The 19,523-nt window shown below is 40.8% G+C and overlaps 1 protein-coding gene across 1 annotated transcript in view; it reads right to left on the bottom strand.

The window, feature by feature from the left end:
• Positions 1–410: 410 nt before the first annotated feature.
• The window catches only part of kndc1 (kinase non-catalytic C-lobe domain containing 1), a 59,959-nt gene continuing 40,846 nt past the window's right edge, over positions 411–19,523 (bottom strand). Inside the window, exons 19-31 of the mRNA XM_080482442.1 lie at positions 18,797–18,890; positions 17,426–17,526; positions 17,144–17,328; positions 15,466–15,576; positions 15,220–15,367; positions 14,139–14,258; positions 12,751–12,957; positions 12,549–12,631; positions 10,288–10,444; positions 7,990–8,112; positions 7,556–7,615; positions 6,854–7,011; positions 411–2,659 (exon numbers count right to left, since the gene is read on the bottom strand). Coding sequence (XP_080338568.1) covers positions 2,431–2,659; positions 6,854–7,011; positions 7,556–7,615; positions 7,990–8,112; positions 10,288–10,444; positions 12,549–12,631; positions 12,751–12,957; positions 14,139–14,258; positions 15,220–15,367; positions 15,466–15,576; positions 17,144–17,328; positions 17,426–17,526; positions 18,797–18,890 — 1,776 coding nt within the window. The 3' untranslated portion in view covers positions 411–2,430. The remainder of the gene's footprint in view (positions 2,660–6,853; positions 7,012–7,555; positions 7,616–7,989; positions 8,113–10,287; positions 10,445–12,548; positions 12,632–12,750; positions 12,958–14,138; positions 14,259–15,219; positions 15,368–15,465; positions 15,577–17,143; positions 17,329–17,425; positions 17,527–18,796; positions 18,891–19,523) is intronic.

The raw sequence follows: 19,523 nt of genomic DNA, 5'->3' as shown, positions 1-19,523 counted from the left end.
CTCAAGTCCTCCACAGTGGACACAAATGAATGGCCGCGTCTCAGGAGGACAAGTAATTCTGCGTTTTTCAGCAATTTACTCTCACGATTCAAAATCATGCAGTTGAGGCCAATTGGTGACAGTAAATTTCGTCAAAATGCATGAGAGAAATCTGAGGAACAAGCACATTTATCCACCACAATGCAAACAGCTCTTGGATTTCTTACTCTGTGCCAAGATAATGCAGATAAAGGTCAATGTGCTTCATTATAAGCCCCAGTAGTGCAGGTAGAGGTCAGGCCGAGCTTTCAGCTGCACCCTCCATCCCTCATCCTCCCCCAGCTGCTTAGTGAGGCAGGACTCTAACCCGCCATGCAGCCACGCTATCACGGACATTGTCGCACAATAATACGCTTTGGCACGAGGCAGCTAACAAAATCTCATTTATTTGGCGAAATTAAGCAGATTTTCATAGCAAGTCGCTTTACATCTCCACACTGAGTCTCAAGGCAGAGGAGCAGAGCGAGAGAGAGAGAGAGAAAGAGGGTAGTAAAATAGAAAAATAGACTGAACACTGCTCTCCACACCGACACCTCATTATGCCCTATCATTTGCTCTGTAATGGCAATGTTTCGTCTTGACAGTAAGCTTGTTTTTTGCCCTTCACCAAACACAATTGAAAATAAAACGCAATTATCCCACGCTGGATTGTTGTAATGGAATTATTATTGGATCTTAATTTGTCAGACTGGTCGCACGGTTCTCTGGATCGCTAAAACTGTGTGTTGTCGATTAGAGGGAAATATGCAATCGATGGAACACGGAATAGAAAACAATCTGGTGAGTCAGAGCCACATGGTGGTTAGTGGCGAGGACTCCCACAGTGACACCAGTTTGATTCTGGGCTTGAGGGTCTTTCTGTGTGGAGTGTGAATGTTCATTTGTAGGTTATCTGGCAACAACCCAAAATTAGATAAAGACGAAAGGATGCAGTCAAACTCATCTCAACAATATCAAATTGTTCTGAGTCTAAAAGAGTTGAGGTTTTAACCTGCTGCATAGGAGCACAACTGGTACAGAAAGGTCTGACGGTGAAATTAATTCTCAATAGAACTTTATTTCTAAATTCCTAACTTTAGCCACATTTTGATCACAGGAGCGAGTATAGGAACTTTGTGCTTTTGGACCATTCAAACCCAGGTGTTAATTATTCTAATCCCCTAAAAAGTCTCTACTCATGAGGGCATAATTAAAAGTCCAGAAACTTTTGTGTGTGGAGTTTGCAGGGATGAACATATCTGATTGGATGACTACTTGCCATATACACTTCACCCACCATATTTGAAAAACTTCCACAGCTGTGTGCTGACTGTTTTCTTTTTTCTGCTTCAATGACACGGAGGACTCAAGGAACGAACCAGTAAAATCATGCAATAATAACCTTTAAATCAAAAATTTTCTTTCTTGTGAAATGAAGTTTTGTGCAAACTCTACTATGAAATGTTCCTATGCTTAGTGCCAATAGTGGCATTTCAACAGTGACAGCGCAAAAAACAGTGAGGTGATCTCATTGAATTCATTGCAGAGTATTGTGTTTGCATCCTAAAACTGAACCGACAGCACCAACGAATAGTCAAAGATAGTGTTGTATATAAAATATATTGTTTGACCTCATGGTGGCACTATGGAGAAAAAAAACAAACAAAAAAAGATCATTAAGCGGGACTTTTTTGATTGTTTGGAAGTTGCATTGAAAGCAGAATTCAGAAAATGTAAAACATTCAGACATGTATTCATTTGTACATATTCAGTTAATAATTTTTTTAATTTTTGAGGTATTTTAGTAAAAATGAAATGAACCGCAGTAAGATTGCCCATTAAAGTCTTTAAAGTTGGCATTGCATTTTAGTGATGGTCATCCCAAACAAAAGCTATCATGACTTCATTCCTAGGTTGTATTTTCAACTCATGGTTCCTGGTCCCTAAAACGAATGCTGCCTTAATAATGATTACATATGACACTGCCCTGCCATGTTCAGTCCACATATATAGATTCATGTAGCCCTCAGCAGCTAAATATACAAGCCACTTTCATAAATCGTGTCAAGGAAAGTCAGTACAAGCTGAGAGACAATCATCCCAGTCTTAACATCCACTTGTCATTATGTAAGAAAAATTGGCATTATAAAAATTCAAAAGCTGTAGAATCAGCAGGAAAACCCTTTTATAATAACATAATAATACAAGGAAAAACAATATTACTGGTGTATTATTATTATAATTTTTTTTACAAATGGTGAACTTATAAACAGGTAGAGAGTTTTCCAGTCCAGCATGCCTCCTGCCAGCGGTGGTTAGTGCACAGAGCCGCAGCCTGAGCTGTGACACGGGGTGTTGACCTGGTGGTGGTGGTGGTGAACTCTGGGCTAAGAGGTGTGACCGAGGCAGGTCTCACTGGAAGGTGGCCTTGACCCTCCTCAGCGTGTCCTGGATCCTCTTTGCCTGGCGCTCGCTCGACTGCAGGAAGTTGGCGTCGTTGCCAGCGGCCAAGAGGTGGATGTCAGAGGCTGCAAGCCGAGCAATGCGGCAGCGGAGGTAGGCCTGCAGCCCCTGGTCAGTGATGTAGGGGTACGCGGCCTCTTGGAAGGCGTGGACTTGACTCACAACCTTTGCTATGCTCCTAGAGGCAATGCCCGATGAATGATGATGGACAGAAATGGAAAAAAAGAAAAAAAAAGAAAAGGACACAGAACATAGAGGTAATGAGTAGATAATCCATATTTTGGTGCATTTAATAGCTTTTTTTCTCTTCAGTTTTATCTGTGACCTAATTTGGAGAGAGCTGGGAGAACCCAGGGTCCACGATAACCAGCTGTGTCTCTGCCTTTCTCTGTTAGATCTCCCGAACCCAGCATCTGGCTACAGCCAGTCACCTCTCAGCATCTGGCCTGAAACCTCTCTTCCAATCAAGCCCCGTCCCACAGGCGCCATCTGGAGCAACGCTGGCACCCCTGTCGCCGACTCAAATTCAACAGCTGTGCCATTACCGTCCAACCGCCACTTGTTGTGACCTCAGCATCTGGTCAGCCATATTGGAGTGAAGGAGAAGGACACAGAAAAAGGTGTCCTCTCTGGGAGTTGGCCGACTTTGTCACAGACGAATGCACAAGATGAAGGCAGCGAGCTCATTTTCGCTTAATGACACTAACTGCTTGTATTTCATGCTATGCATCGGGATAATTTCACTGCCTGCACGCATGTTTAGCCACCGTTACTCCTTTAACAGTCTGAAATCCCAGCATGCAGCAAAATCATGGCTGTAATCATGAAGGAAATGAGATTCAACGCTTTTTACCCCCCCAAAGTTTTTTAAATCATGAAGCGTGGGGTAATGTATGCTTTCCGGCTCAGCAGAGACACCGCTATCAGAGGTGGGATCATAATAAGTGAAGCACGAGTAAAGACTTGCAGCTCGTCGACTCAAGTTACTTCTTGATATTTTACGCTAAGGCAATGCTTCAAGTAAAAACACCTAATCATTTTTGTGTTGTCATGAAACCACACACATGCAAGCATTACACATTAACAATGGGAGTACGCAGACATTTGTATGGACAGACGACAAAGTTGGATTGCTATTCTGGACGACTCAACTATAAAAGTACCAAGTCCCAGAAGAATGTGGCCTGGGAGTCATGACACTCAGGTGCTAATGTCCATCTACTCACGCACGAGCAAAATAACTATTTACTATGGCTGCAGTGTGCGCGTGCAGTAGCACCCTTTCGGAAAAGTTGTTTTCCCCGTTGACACGGAGACAGAGTCAGAGCATTTTCGAAAATTTCCACCTTGGAAGCAGTGAAAAGTTGCCCGTCAATGGCGCCGAGCATTGTTGTCGCAATGAAAGATGTGCATTTTCCCTTCAAATCGTGTAAACAGGCCTGAAGTTACACTGAAGCAGACTATTCTTACCGATTCCCATGTTGTCCTCCTATTAATCCAAACGTCCACGGAAAAGTGATTGCGGCCGAGTCCTGTTACTTTGCTGTAACGGACTTTAACATCACAGTTCATCCCATGTTAATCACTTTAACTGCAAACAGCTACAAAGCGTAAGCCAAATCGCTTAAAATCATTATCAGGGTGGCAACATTACAAGGCATTATAACTAGAAAACCCAGCAGCAGAGTTGCAATAAATTGTTTTTGATAAAAAACATTGAAGGTGCAGTATGTGAGAATGCTGTTACCCAACCTTTGTCCACTAGGTGTCAGCAGTGAGCCTGGCTTTCTATTGTAGCGTATTGTTCGCAGCAAACAAGAAAATTACATGGATTTAATTGTTTCTGCGATAAACAGACATCACTGTCAGAAGGTTGCCACTTTAAACACAACCATTTACTGAAATAAAAACACAAAAACGATGCGTTTTAGCTTGAAATGTTGTTGTGTAAACTGGGCCTAAATCACTACATCTTGAGGTAGAAGTGGGATCATGGACCTTGTTTGATAAACTTAGAAACAAATTTATGCATGAAATTATACATCTTTGAGATGAATCATTTATCGAATACTTCATGTGAATAACTGCACTCTTGATAACAGTTGTGAGTGATCAAAGTTCCGTCAATAACCAGCAAAACTTAACCCACCATTTTAAGTATACAATGATGTGATGATATCTATACCATGACTTTGTAAACTGCTGAACTCCGACAGCCTCCATCAATGTGATGGGTATGACCTTCTTGAACCAATTCACATACTTTCAGAGTGAAAATTCTGAAATGTTTGAGACAGACACTGTCCAGAACTTGAACCTAAATAAATAAAATAGTTTCTATTATTTATAGTTTTTGTTTTTACAAGGGCAAACAAGCCAAGCAGCTAAAGGTGTACTGCTCTTGGATGTATGGATGGATGGATGGATGGATGGATGGATGGATGGACGGACGGACGGACGGACGGACGGGTGGATGGATGGATGGATGGATGGATGGATGGATGGATGGATGGATGGATGGATGGATGGACGGATGGACGGATGGATGGATGGATGGATGGATGATACCAAGGAATGACTTTCATAGATCTTTACTTTTGAGAACTTCTGAGGTTATTTTATTGCTCGGTAGATTGACAGAGAAATAACAAGGAACGGTGAACTTACATTGCTCTCGTCAAAGCCATGAGACTGCACTCAAAAAGCCTCAGTGTACCTTGATAGAAACTATCAGCTGCTGGATTTCTTTTCATGTCAAAGGCATCTGGCGTTTTTAAAGAGAAAAGGAAGCTATGCAACTGCCTTAGTTCTCTTTTTAACCACCAACATATTCCAAATGCAGCACTTGCTTTTCACTTTAATAGCATGCTGAAATTATCTTAGGGTGGGGGAGGTGTCACTAGATTGGTTGGTAGAGTGGCTGTCCTTCTAACAGTAGGTCGTAGGCTTGATTCCCAGTCTTCACCGTTCAAGTGTCCTTGAGCAAAACACTGCACCTCAAACACATCCCAGTGGATGGATAGAGCACCGTAATATGGTTTGTGATCAGTGGTGTGTGTGTTGCTGGAAAGTTTTTGCGTTTACACAGCAACGTTTTGAAAACAATGTTAAAGTTCAGTGACTCCGAGTAGCGATGTAAACGGACACCAAAACACAGTAAAAGTTTGGCATTTCTATTTGAAAATATTGTGTAAATGGTCCTTCAGTATTATGATACGAGGTAGAACAGAAGAGACACATTGTTCCTGTGGCTTGGCTGACACTCTGGACTTCACATACATAGTGCTTTTTAAGTTGCCAGGCAAAGAATTTAACCTCTACAGGGAGCAATTTATGGTTGCTCAAAGACACTTTGACATATGGACAGCGGAGCTGGGGGATCAAATCTGAAACCGTGTAAATGAAAGACAACCTGACTTACACAGGACACGCTGGATATTCTTTGGTTTCCTTCCACTGTCCTAAAACGTATGGAGGAGTTGGTGTCTCTCAATTGAATGTTGGCGTCAATGTGAGTGAGGTGATATGTACTGTGTTTAAACTATGACGGGCCAACTACCTGTCCATGTGTGTGTATATGCTCCCTTTGTAAGCTGGGATGAAATTCAAAATACCAAAATGGACAAATCTGTTTAGAAGACGGATAGATTGATTTTTCTACTGTACCAACACTGATCATGGGTGTCACGCTTTTAGTACACGAGGACAATATGGAACCTTGTCAGTCCTCATAACTCTGCTGGTGTGACCTTTAAAGTTCCAACTCCAGGTTATTGCTTCACTCTACTTTCGGTCAGTGAGAAAAAAAATGAGCAAATGTGATGCTGTCAAGTTCAGAGATTTGGAGAAAAATGTGAAAGGAGTATTTGAAACGGCAATATTGTTGAAATAATTGACAGCCTCAATTTGCACGATTTATGTTCTTTCCATAAAACGTACAAATTCAGGCTTCGTTGACACTTTATGACAGAGATGTCCAAAGTTTTTAATCAAGTGCCTGAATTTATTAATTTAAGAAATATAAAGTTGTATTTCAATATCTGATGATCACTTCTGTGTAGCATATTGTTAGCCATTGGTAAAAAAAAGTCAGACTTTTCTCAAAACATGAACTTTTTTTTCCCCTCATAGTGTCTCTTTCCGTTATATTCCTTAATAAAGGCAACAGCTTAATGAGAACATCGGCACAAATGATTTGGCGCTTGAAAGAAACCAGATGAGTTATTAGTTTTAGTGGAGCATTTGTAACTCCCTTATATAGTCTGATGATAATACAAACATTACGTTATGTTGATTCTTTCTAATCACTTGAATAAAATCTATGGTAATGCAAAAAGAGATGAGGACGCTGGTACTGGTGACTGAGGCGTACCTGAGTTTGGTCCACTTGTACGCCCCGGTGGTGAGCGTGAACGCCCCGATCTCCAGCTGCTGGACATGCATGGCCAGTATGTGCGCCGCAGGCAGGGTGGGCCTTTTCTTAGCGTTTTCTGCCCCCACCAGACACAAGTCGTCGCTCTTCAGAAAAACCTGCCAAGGGAGCGTGCACAAACGGGATTTTTACAGGCATGAAAGATTAAAAACAACTTCCAATTAATCCGAAGACGCACGACACAGTTCTGAGCACGTCTGGTGTGAAGAAAAGCCGCCTCTTTACATTTCAAAGTGAGCGGAGCAAGCTACGTGTCTGACGGCTCTTCCAGCTCAAAGGGAAAGTTGGTTAAGCGATGCGTGCTGTTCGACGCGTCAGGTTCTTTTAAGGCTGACATTCAAGAGGAGAGCCAGCTGTAAGCTCGCAGCAACTCGCCCATGTTGCTCCGAGCTGTTTTTCTATTGATTTGTTTGCCCTGCAGCTGAGTTTCACAATATGTGGCCATCCATGCCTTCAGATACAAACACCATTCGTGTGCAGCTTTCCAAACACACACACACACACACACACACACACACACACACACACACACACACACACACACACACACACACACACACACACACACACACACACACACACACACACACACACACACACACACACACACACACACACACACACACACACACACACACACACCTGCACGGCTCGTAGCTCCTCGAGGATCTCACACACCTTGGAAGGCAGATGTTTCCAAGCCTGTTGGCAAAAGAGCGGGGTGGTTTTTACTCGGCGTCGCTGAAATGAAGGCAGATTATCTAGACACTAACCACTAGAAACCTGCCTTCGGATGAAAAAAATGGAAATCTCAATTTCTCGAAACACTGGTGTCTTTTAATTGTTTCGTTTTTTTTTTTTTAATTAGTCTTTTTGGTGGGCTACATCCTCCCTCGCCGTGTTCACACTCGCCACATCTCATTTGAATGCATTATTTTCTCATTTGAGAAACTAATTAAATGCCATCGGAGCTCCGTCACACTCCCAGGAAACATTCGGCTCGAAAGGGGGCAGGAGACTTATTACGCAAACTTCCAAATCTACATCAGGAGGAATTTATTAGACGTGGGCCTCACTGGTAATTGCCTGACAATCACGTTCTCCAGCCCTCCGAGGACCTGCATGGCTGTGGCGAAGTTCCTCAGCTCGTAGCAATGCTTTCCGATCCAGAGATACTTGGTCAGCAAAGCAACTTGTGTCTGCAAGAAAAGTCGAGGGGGGGGGGGGGGGGGGGGGCAAAAAATGCTTAACACAGCAAAATGCTAAAGTCAACCACAGTGCTACACTCTGGCTGACTGCATAATGAAGCTTGTACAGTAGAAAAACAAATACGACTTGAAGCCAAAGTCTACTGTGGACATTGTGTTTTACATTCTCGCTACTCATCCACTTTTTCACCCGAAATCATATGGAGCTAGTGGAGCGGGTATGACTTTAATGCAGCAGCAACATGACTTGTGGAGAGTTGTGTGTCCTTCTACATTTGAGAGAGATAACGTGTGTGTCTGCATGGACGTGTAAATGTCTCAGTATGCTGTTTTTACATATGGATTTTACGGCTCTTCTGCTATAGCATGGATCTACAACCCGTGGCTCCGGGGCCACGTGTGGCCCTTCTGTCGCGGCTCTCTGAAGCTTTCACTAAATTTCACGTCAATAAACATTTGATCTTATTTCCATTCAATTTAGACAACAAAGTCATTTTTAAAAGGATTCTTAACTCTTGGCTGAAAAGAGCTCTAACCAAAGGCGCAATAACTAAAAGAAAATAGCTGAAATCACAAGAAATGACAAAAACTGCTAAAACAGCTTACATTTTGTTTTAAAGTTTATGCAATTTCTAAAGGAAAAAAAACCTTAGGAACAACAAAAAACATGCAAAACTGCTTTAAAAGGGACAAAATGGTTAAAACAGCTAAAATGTATTGAAATGTTTACCATCCTCCATCGTGACTGAAAGTTCACAGATGCAACATAACAACCAGTTTCCCTAATTTTAAAGGTTCAACATGTTTTATGGCTCCAGTTAAATTCAATTTGGTGGAAAGTCACAAAAGCATCTCTTTTGGTCATAAAGGTGCAGACCTCTATGATGATGGCTTTGTTTGCCCTCAGTATCGACTTGCAGGCTCACTTTTCCTATTGATATGCGTATTAAGGCTCCGTTTTTTTTTGTACATAGTATTGAGGGACCTGTATGAAACTTGGCTTGACAAAAGTGAGCCTGTGAGTCCTAAATGAGGGCAGAAACATTAAAGTGGATGATAAATCTGTAGGTGCAAGTGAAGATGAAAATATTCATTAAATCTCAGCACACACACACACACACACACAGATGTACTTCTACATGCACACATTTTGTAATGCACACAGTTCAATATGCACATAGAAATCTAAGTACACAGTAACAAATCTCATTACTCATATCATTATGCATACATAAATATGAATCTGGAGAACCGAGAACAAATTTATCAATGGCTAATAAAACAACATGGTGAAACTTGCTATGACATTTTAATTTATAATGAGAACTTGCCAGCTCATGTACAGCTTTCCTGGAGGGATCTATGCTGTTCTATGACTTGCAAAGTTTTGATAAACTGGACACCCACAATAAGGATTTATCAAAAACCAAGGTAAATAGAAAGAAGCATGAGAGGCTGTCATGTGTCAACATTGGTGTCAAACATAATTTAGTTCAGCCCAATGTCAACTCGAGTGGGCCGGACTGATAAATAAATGTCTTAAATGGTCTAAACCACATAAAAACCTAATAAATACTCCTTTTTGCACATGACGCTATTTAGTAGATCACCTGTAAAAGTGTTATGTTTGCATGAGTGTTCATTTCAGCACACTTTTTGAAAACGCTGCATAGAGACCAACAAAACCAGACTTTCTAGTAATTCTGTGGCTTTATCTCCTTGTTGACGGGTGGAAACGCTGCTAATGTACAAGCGCACCACCAAAGTAGTAAACAGTCCTCTGCACATGTGCGAGTGGATGGACAATAACAACAGATTGCCGCTCGGGCAGCAAAACACCAGCGGGACTTCTTGGCCTGGAGTGACCACTAGAGGCCCAACATGAAAACTTTTCACTGCCATTACCATGTAAATGTGAACATTTTCTAAAATAAAAAGTAAAAAAAAAAGATGCGTTTTCCCTTGAAATGTGTAAACGGGACCTCAATGTTAAAAAGTTAAATCCAGAGTTAAAATCCAGTTTTTGCAGCTTTTAGTTGGACATGGTTCCATTCCACTTTAATACCGGAGAAGAAACGCAGCGCACATATGGACAGACCCTGTGACTGACTGCACTGACTGCTCACGCTGCGACTGCCGTCTTTCATGAGCGATGTCTCTTCTCACCTTGACCGAGTCACAGATGACGATTTCAGCAGAGATCCAGTGTGCCACGTTGTCAGCATAAGTGAGCAGCCTGTGAAGGGACCCCTCCTCCGATGATGTCCCCTCGGTCACCAGCACACTGCTGCCATCTGCTGGCGGGATCTGTTGTGACACGTTCCTGCAAGCACAGAGGGAAATCGGGAGATGTAGAACAGAAACTTCCTCTGAAATGATGGACTGATCGGGTGCTGGTGTCAAGGCTTAATATGTGAGTGAGTTTCATCATTAAGAGTTTAGAGAATTGTCAAACTAATAAAAAATACAGTCAGCAAAAATAAATGAATGCAGGTTTTTGTTCTATTCTGGCGTATTTTTCCTTATTAGCTTTATCACGGTCATATGTAAATATAATGTTTATCATTATTATTTTCTATAATCGTAACTAGTTATTCACCACGCAACAACAATAACAAACAATAATAACAATGCAGACTATCTTATCTTGAGTCTACTTTTGACATTTTGGATAGTGATTTTATTGGTAATTGTTTTTGTTTTATTAAATATTATCTTTTACTTTCCCAAACTTTGACATCTCTCCACATGTCTTCCGAAAGTGTCAGGAGAAGAATACTTACTTTTCCCGCCACTTCAAATAGAAATGACTCCAAACGTGAATAAAACAAAACCAAAAACAATAATTTTCAAGTTTCAAAGAGTTAACGTTAAGAGGAAATCTTAGGGTATCGAGTTTACGTCTGTGTGAATTAATTAATTCAAAAATATGAACCTTTTTTAAACTTACAAGTCATAGAAAATACAAATTTCTAGACTATAATTTACAAAAAAAATAAAAAATCCTCACTTTGAGCCATACTTATAGTTTGAACATTTTTGAAATGCTTGAAACATTTGAAATAAAAGTCAATGTATGATAAAGAAATTTATTTTTAAATGATATTGTGATTTTTTTTTTTAACTGCACCTGTACTTCTGTATATCTTCTCTTTTTCTGCTTTATGAGGCATCGTTACCTATACAAATGACGCCAAAACTCTGTGTTTCAGCAGAATCTGTTGCTATAGCTCTGATACTTTAGGAGAGAAAAACCACTCAGATGTATTGAACCTTTTGAAGAATTAATGAGGTTTTCCAGTTGTTTCTATTGTTACACTCTAATAAAAATCCATAGTTTTGACCTGTTTTCCTGTATTTTCCCAGAAACCACTGTTTCAAATAAGAGTGTGGGAGAAAAAGGAAAACCGTTTTGCAACAGGTGCTGCCCCCTCGAGGAAACTTTGCGCTGCACAGACGTTTAACTGTTCCTCCGGGGCGATGTCCAATCTGATTCTGGTTAAAAAGTACATTACAGTACAAGTCCCACATGTTTTAAGGGCCCAGCGGGAGGCTGTTTGGGCCTACCAGACTTACAATACACTGGGGGAAACCCTGAATATAAATGAGGTGTGAGCATGTTTTTATTTAATGAAACCATTGCAAATGAGGGCACCCCCCCCCCCCCCCCCCCATCCTTTTCTGTGTGGAGTTTGCATGTTCCCCCTGGGCTTACATAGAAGATGTATTTAAGAGTAACTGTTGACTCTAAATGTAAATGGCTCAAAACTTTATTAATTATTCAAAAGCATGATTAAACTTTAATTTCACTGGCCTGTCAGAAGAAACATGGACAGTGATTTTATTTATTTATTTTACATTTCAACGCGCTCATTTATATTGATCTCATTCTCTCACAGTTTAACCTACCTACAGAACCTGCTTATCATGTAACAGTAGTTTCTATGGGCACTTTTAATGTTTTCAGTTTGTGAGGATGTTTTCATGGAGATCCACATGTGACAAGGACATGTTCATAGATAAAGTTGTAGAACCCAGTGAACTGCTGAGGCAACTTTCAACGCTCGAGCCTGCTGCTGATGCTTTTCAATGTTCTCAACATGAATCAGAACATATCAAATCATAATCCATGTTGGTTTTTCTGTAAAAAATTATTCAAAAATGAATAAATTGGCATGGAAGCCTGAAAAAGGTGTTAGCTGTAGAAGAACTCCACAGGGGTCACTGAGGGTAATGATACACATTAATGCAGTAAATCCAGCATAAATAAAAAAAAATAATTCAGCATCTCCTGCTTAGACACAAGCAGAAAAAGATCAAGTGGAGGATTTTGAATTGGGATGATGGGGAATTTGAGTTTTCTCAGGTGTGTTTGCACCCATCCCCTGCACCCTGAGAAGAAATTAAGACTGTAACATTATACTCACCTGTTTGCCGTCAGGACTTTGTCTCGGACTCCCTGAATCCTGGAGTTCAGGAAATGAACCGGATGGCATCCTTGGAAAATCTCCTGAATGAAAAGAGTCTGAAGTTGATAAACCGGTGTGTTGCTCTGCATTTATAAAGACCTGTCGCCCTCTGGTGGTTGAAACCGACAACAACAATCAGTGGATGGCGAGACGGAGGTACCTGCTGCAGGAGGGTGAGCTGCTGGGCTATGCGCTGTGTGCTGTGCTCGTTCTGGCTGAAAGGGACTCGCTCTTCATTTTGCAGGCTGTTGCCGGACAAGTCATTCATGAGGGAGCCATAGCAGGGCTTAGGCAGCGCCGCAGCGATGGAGAAGGCTTTTTCTTTGGGCATGGACGCAGAGGACTCCACCACGTGAGAGATTCTCCACTGAAATAGACGACAACATTGAGTGTTTTTTAAATAGATTTCTTGAGCGTATTGGACACAATACAGCACTGAGACCCGAGCTGCGATATCGGTGATGAATGTCATGAAAGATAGCTACCTGAGTTTGTAAAAACATGCATAATGCCACAGCTATAAGAGGTTTTTTTACATTTCACTATATCAGTACCGTACCAAAGGGTTTCATTAAAATTGGCTTTATGTTGAGATTGTAGTAATTGTTTGGATGTAATTGCTTGTTTTTTGTGGAAATATAGCCCATTTCATAACCTACAGTCACAACAAAGAAACACTTAAAAGTATAATTTTAAAGGTTATTATGGCACTATTTTCCAATCCAGCCTACTCAAGATGGAATCAGGCTAAATGTGGTCTTTGAAGTGAGCAGTTTTTGACACTCCTTATTTTGGTGGTATAATATTTTTCCATGTCTCAAAAAAAGCAGTCTGTGTCGAATCCATTTATGTTACAAGTTTACTAGGTTTGAGAATTCACATTAACAGTGAAAGCAGTGGGAGGAAGAAATGGCAGCAAGCCAGGATAAAGAGAAAGACGAGTCTGTCAAAAAGAAAAAAAAAAAAAAAGAAGAGAGTATGGCTTCCTCGTAGTAACGCTCAAAATTACAGCTGAATGCATCTTTTGTGGCGAAAATCTGGCGAATGACAGTTTGAAACTCGAACTGAAGTGGCGCCAGTCCACCAAACAGCCCGAGACGGTGTGTAAACCAAAATAGTTTATCCTCAGAGAAAAGAAACTCATCACATAATATAACAAGGAAAATGTATTTCATATATAGTGTGATATGAGGTTCTTTTTTTTTATAACTTTTTGTTATAATTATACAGGGAGTGCTGGGGGTCTCCATAGTTTACAGGGATAAAAATGTGTGTCCCTCAAGGAAAAGGTTGGGAATCACTGATTCAAAAGCTACCTGGCTTTGATATGGAGGTTCAGGTCACACTATGTTTTTGTAAGCTCCGCTTTGTTTGGGACGCCGTGATTCAAACATAAATGTGGATTTCTTTTACAAGGACTTTGAAATGATAGGTTTGAACATTGGAATCTCCCCCCAGGAGCAAATTATGTGGTTATTCATAAAAAGCAAGTCATCAAAAAGAGAGGCCTCGTCTTAAAAGAGCCTCAGTAGATGAACGCAAACTCACTGTGTCGTCCTCTTCATCGAAGCTGAGAAGGCTTCCTCTGACCGGCCGTGCAGGAGTCCCACTGGGAGAGCTGTGGAGATCAGCCAGAAGAGCCTCGCCTTGGCTGTCCACAGGAATCACCTGAGAGGAGATGCAGTCATTGTTCATTCAGTGAAGACAAAAAAAAAACTTTTGGAACATAATCTTGAACATTTGAAGCTGTTAACCCCTTATTGGGCACTTGAACCTCAGACAGTGAGGATTTAAACTATTGGCTTATATGGAGCATACTTTAAATCTGTGGTGTCAAACACATTTTAGTTCAGGGGCCACAAACAGCCCAACTTCATCTTGAGTGATAAAATAGGGCCATAACAATCTTTCAATTTAAACTTTCAAGTTTGTCTTTGATTTTTTCGGAGAGTCAACATGATGAAAATTTCGATAATTTGACAAAAATCAAACAATTACTATAGAAATCTCAACATAAAGTCAGCGAAACAGCGTTCAAGAAACTCCTTATAGTTTATGTTGTCGTGTAAACGGGGCCTAAAATACACACTATTCTAACAAACTGCACATTCTTGCGTGCTGCAAACACTTTCATAAAATAATTACCTACAACTTATAGTCAAAGCAAGTGAATAAACAGGTCATTCTAGGAGGCTGAGGTAGATTGTTCAATAACAATTATCTCCTGATAAAAAGCCACGTTTTCTTTTAAATAATTTTTTATGAGGTATTGTTGCTCTGTGTCACTTTTTCCTTTCCAGTCTTTGTCTGTAAATCCTAATTACATTTTTTGAAACGTCAAGTTCAGTAAACAAGTAAACCAATAATGTAATAATGGCCAATAACGTGAAAATGTGACAGTTTTAGATGCAATAAAGCTGATAATGACAGTAATTTTCATTTGACTGAGAATTCCCCAGTGACTCCCTGAAGGCTGGTCAAGCGGAGCTAAAGGGCCACATATGGCACATGTCCAGGATTTGGAGAGACTAACATTTTCTCAGATGGTGACAAGTTTGAGAGGCAACGACATACTGTAGGTGTAATGTCTTATGTCTGCACATTGTCATGAACTTCATGAACTGCCTACCTCGGCGTTCAGAAAGTTTTCCAATGTATCCGCCAAACTGGACTTTGGTGTGAAATCCACGAGTTTACTATCTGTTATCCAGAAGTACAGCAGGTCCAAACTCCGATGGAATATCCTTTCACTGTCTCCAGACATGTCCGGACCTTCCCTGAAGTGGAGGACAATCAGAATCAGGACCAGGATTTTTGTTTTGGATGCAGTAAAATGCAGTAAATGTTGTGAGGCGAGCTCTGAAACTGACATTACCTCCCAGCAATGATGAATTTCTCCATTATGAACTGCAGTAACTGCTCGGGAGTGCAGAAGAAACGATATGTATAGAGAAACTGCTGGATGTAGCCCTCCAAAACAGCATTTCTGCCAGGGAAACAATCAGAACACTTGAGAGAAGTTTACAAACCAAACAGACCTTGAACCGAAGAGAAAGAACAAGAACAAGGGACGCATTGAAACCGATACCAGTATCGACTCGGAGTAGTCGTACTCGTTACATATCCCCAAAACAGCCCGCAGGTATGCAAGAGAGCACGTTCAACATCCGCAGTTTAGAGATACCGAGTCGTGCTTGTGCCCGTACTTTAAAAAAGTGGTACCAGCACATCCCTTGTTAGAACATTATAGGAAAACACATGATTGATCTTTTTTTTTTCTGAAAAGCTCTTTCTCCTGGTTAATAATAGTGAAACTGTGAACAGCAACCCTTCAAGCACCACAGTGAGAAGTGGTTTCTTTACAAGTCCTACATCCGGGTCTTTAGCCTACTTGGTTGAGAACAGAACTTCTTCAGAGGATTTCTTTTCTTGGGGCATTGTGTCAGTGTGCCCTGAATTTCTCTTACATAATGTTTAATGTCATATTGAAGTCCTAAAAAGAAAAGAAAAGATAAACCATATCTAAACAGATATGCACGTCAAAATAAACTTTAACAGGATGCTTTTTGAAAATGTCCATTTGTCTTTTGCATTGCCGCGTAAACACGTATCTTTCTTGAAATGAAAATGTAAAAACGATGCCTTGTCACTTGAAACGGGGCCTGACTTTGGTTTTTTATCCTGAGTCTGCATGTTGGGTCCTTTCGAAAGTCATTTGTTTACATTTGCATGTGTTTGTCCTAAACTGTTTGTTTAACTGTAATGTTGTTTCTTTCAAATTAGCGATAACCAGTGTTTTAAGTGATTCACAGCAGGAAAGACAAGCTCCCCTCGACACCTGGTACAGAGCAAACAAGTCCAGGTTAACGGTGTTTGCTTTCCACTAAGCTAAACCCTGATCCACTGTCCACACTGTTTAAATACCTAATGTGTTTTGCCATACTGACCACCTTGTAATTGGATATGAAACAAACCTAAGGTCACATAAAGCAGTTGTGTTTTAAGCATATGTTCTGTTCAGTAAAGGAGGCATCCATTGAGAAAAAGCTGCATTTGTGCCTTTTAAATTGAATGTGACACACTGTGGTCTGAATATATGAGACGCCTGTGGCATCAAACAGCAGGATTCTATACGTTAAGTCTCTTGTGCATTTATACACAAGGCACCGTAGTTGCAATTTCTTTATTTACTTGTAAATAGCCCCTTACAGGGAAACACATAATACACGTTGTGGAAATCACTGTTGTAATGCCAAGTGTAAAGAAAGTCCTCCTTTTGTGAAACAATAACATGAACTGTGCCCAGAAAGTAAAGAAATGTGTGTTTGGTAGAGTATTTCTTCACTGTAATGATGCTTCTTGACAATAAATATTAGTCCATTTGAGAGCCTGAATATTTCCCTTTAACTATGTTGGGAACATGCATTTGTGGGATGAGCAGCAGAGCTGAGTATGTGAACGATCTTCTCTGCCAATGCTAAACAGGTGAAAAAAACTCCTCTCGCACTAGAGCGAGCTCATACAGTATGGGATCAATCGTCATCAATAATTACCTGGCGTAAAGGTAAGCCATGAGACCCGAAGGAGACCCCGTCTGCAGAGTGGTCTTCCCTTTGCTCGTGCCAAAGCTTAACACTGCGGGGTCTTCAGAGGATGGAAGATCCAACGAGTCGGGTCCACAGACAGTCAAAGAGGGCAGCAATGAAACATCTAGGCCCCACTGGTCCACACTCAGAGTCTGCAGGGAAAGAAAAACTGTCTGCCAGGACTGGAAGAGGTTTGATATGCGAAAAAGCAAACAAACAAACAAAAAAAAAAAGAACATCTGTCAGTACCTCCAAGTATCTCTTTACACAGCCCAGGAAGGCAACCTTGGATCTGAGTTCTTCAAGCTGCGACTTGAGTTTCGACAGCATCGGTTTGTTGCTCTCACCACCTTCGGGTAACACAAAATGTGCAAGACTTTATAGATCAGGAGGATGAACCACCACCCAGGCCAGTAAGTCCTGCCAAGTAGGTTCATCACTACATCCTTTATCCCAGCGGTTACCAACCTTTGCTTGAGGGACACAATATTCTACCATTGTAAACCTAAGAAAGCCCGACGCTACACCCTGTACAAGTACCCAAAATAGGTTGAAGGAACCTCATAAACACACTATATGTGAAATAGTTTCCATTAGGGATGGCTGATACATCAGCATTCATATTGGAATCGGCCAATGTCATTTAAAAAAAAAGAAAATTGGTATTGGTCCGATGGAAAAAAGTGAACCGATAGGAATATCGGTGTGGCGCATGCACGTGTGCCTGTACACTTTCTAAGTGATGTTTGTTTAGACACGTGTTGTTACGTGCTAGAGAATGAATAAACTGAACGATTGTTCAATCAACGCTTATGTTGATTTTTCAGTATCTATAAAAGATGATTATGAGATATGCGTTACCTTTTTTGAAACTTAAAATATATCGATATCAGTAAATATTGGTCATTGGCCATACCAGCAATGTGAATATTGGTTATCAGTATTGGCAAAATTTCTCATATCGCTGCATTCCTAGTTTCTATTTTACATTCTGTAACAATGAGTTAATTTTCTCTGAGGATAAACTCTTTGCATTTACACTCCATCTCGGGGCTTAAAGTGCAATGGAGCAAAAAATTCTGTCTTGGTACACTCATTTTATTTTTTCTTTCTTTTTGACAAAGTCATCTTTCTACTTGACGCGCCACCATTTCATCTCCCGCTGCTTCCTTTGCAAGGTTACCATTGTGTATATTGCAGACACTCTTAAATGAAACACTTAAAAGACTGACATTTATTAGATTTGTGACAACAATAAACTTAATGCTGACTCATCTCTTTTTTAAACCTAAAAAAATGTTGGACCTCTTAAAATAAGGAGTGATTTGTGAATCCCTTATGTATTTTTGGCGCCCCCTTGAGGAGGGTTGGCCCCCCCAGTTGGAAATCAATGCTTTATCCCATGTGAAACAAGTGTTAAATGAGCACTAAAGGACACAATTTTGGGATTTTTCTGCTTTTGCACCCAACCCCGAACCTCTTTCAGCTGCCCCCCCCACACACACACACACACACACACACACAAACACACACACACTCTGACAACCACTGTTATAGATCACACAACAAACCAAACATCACTTTTTTTTATCCTTGCAGCGCTTTGAACAGGCGCCTCACCTTTGTTTTTCCTCTCCTGTTGAATCAGCTTCTGGTAGAAATTTCTTGTTTTCTTTAGATTCCTTGTTTCAATCATCAGCTGCTGCAGCAGTTCCTGTTCAAAGGAAATCACGCAGAATCAAACAAAAGGGCTGAAATTGCACGACATGGCTTTCAGTGAGAGGTTTCTAGTGGGTATTGGGGGGTGGGGGGGGGGGGGGATTTCTTCTCCTCCTTTCACAGCAGTAACAGGACGCAGCAGCTCTTTTGAAGTAAAAAGAGGGAGAAGTTGCAGCAGCACAGCTCTTAAGGTGTGTTATTAGCTCCTCTGAAGAAGCAGTGGTGCCATCAAAGTGTGCAAACACAAAGACGGATCATTATTATTCTTTTGCGAATGATAATAGCTTCCTCCAGCCGAAGGCCAAGTTCAACACATTCATATTCAGATCCAGTTTGGAGAGAATAATATGCCAATTATCTTAAAGTCCCTAACACGCTCTCTTCTTATTTACCCCAAAGCCTCACCGTGTCCCACTTCATTACAAAAAAGAAAAATAATTCCTGCACTTAATTAGAAAATACGAGCAGGTGAAGAGTTGAGTGAAACTACATCAAATAGCAACAAGGAATAAACACAGGCGGGTACATTCTCAGTTTAAGAAAAGAGGAAACATTATGTAATATCTAACAAGACACATTTTCATAATGGGCAAATTATTTGAACCCTATATTGAATGTAAAAGTACAA

The sequence above is a fragment of the Lipophrys pholis genome, assembly GCF_963383615.2.
Source record: "Lipophrys pholis genome assembly, chromosome: 15".
NCBI classification, from domain to species: domain Eukaryota; kingdom Metazoa; phylum Chordata; class Actinopteri; order Blenniiformes; family Blenniidae; genus Lipophrys; species Lipophrys pholis.
This window is presented reverse-complemented; position numbering and strand designations above follow the sequence as displayed.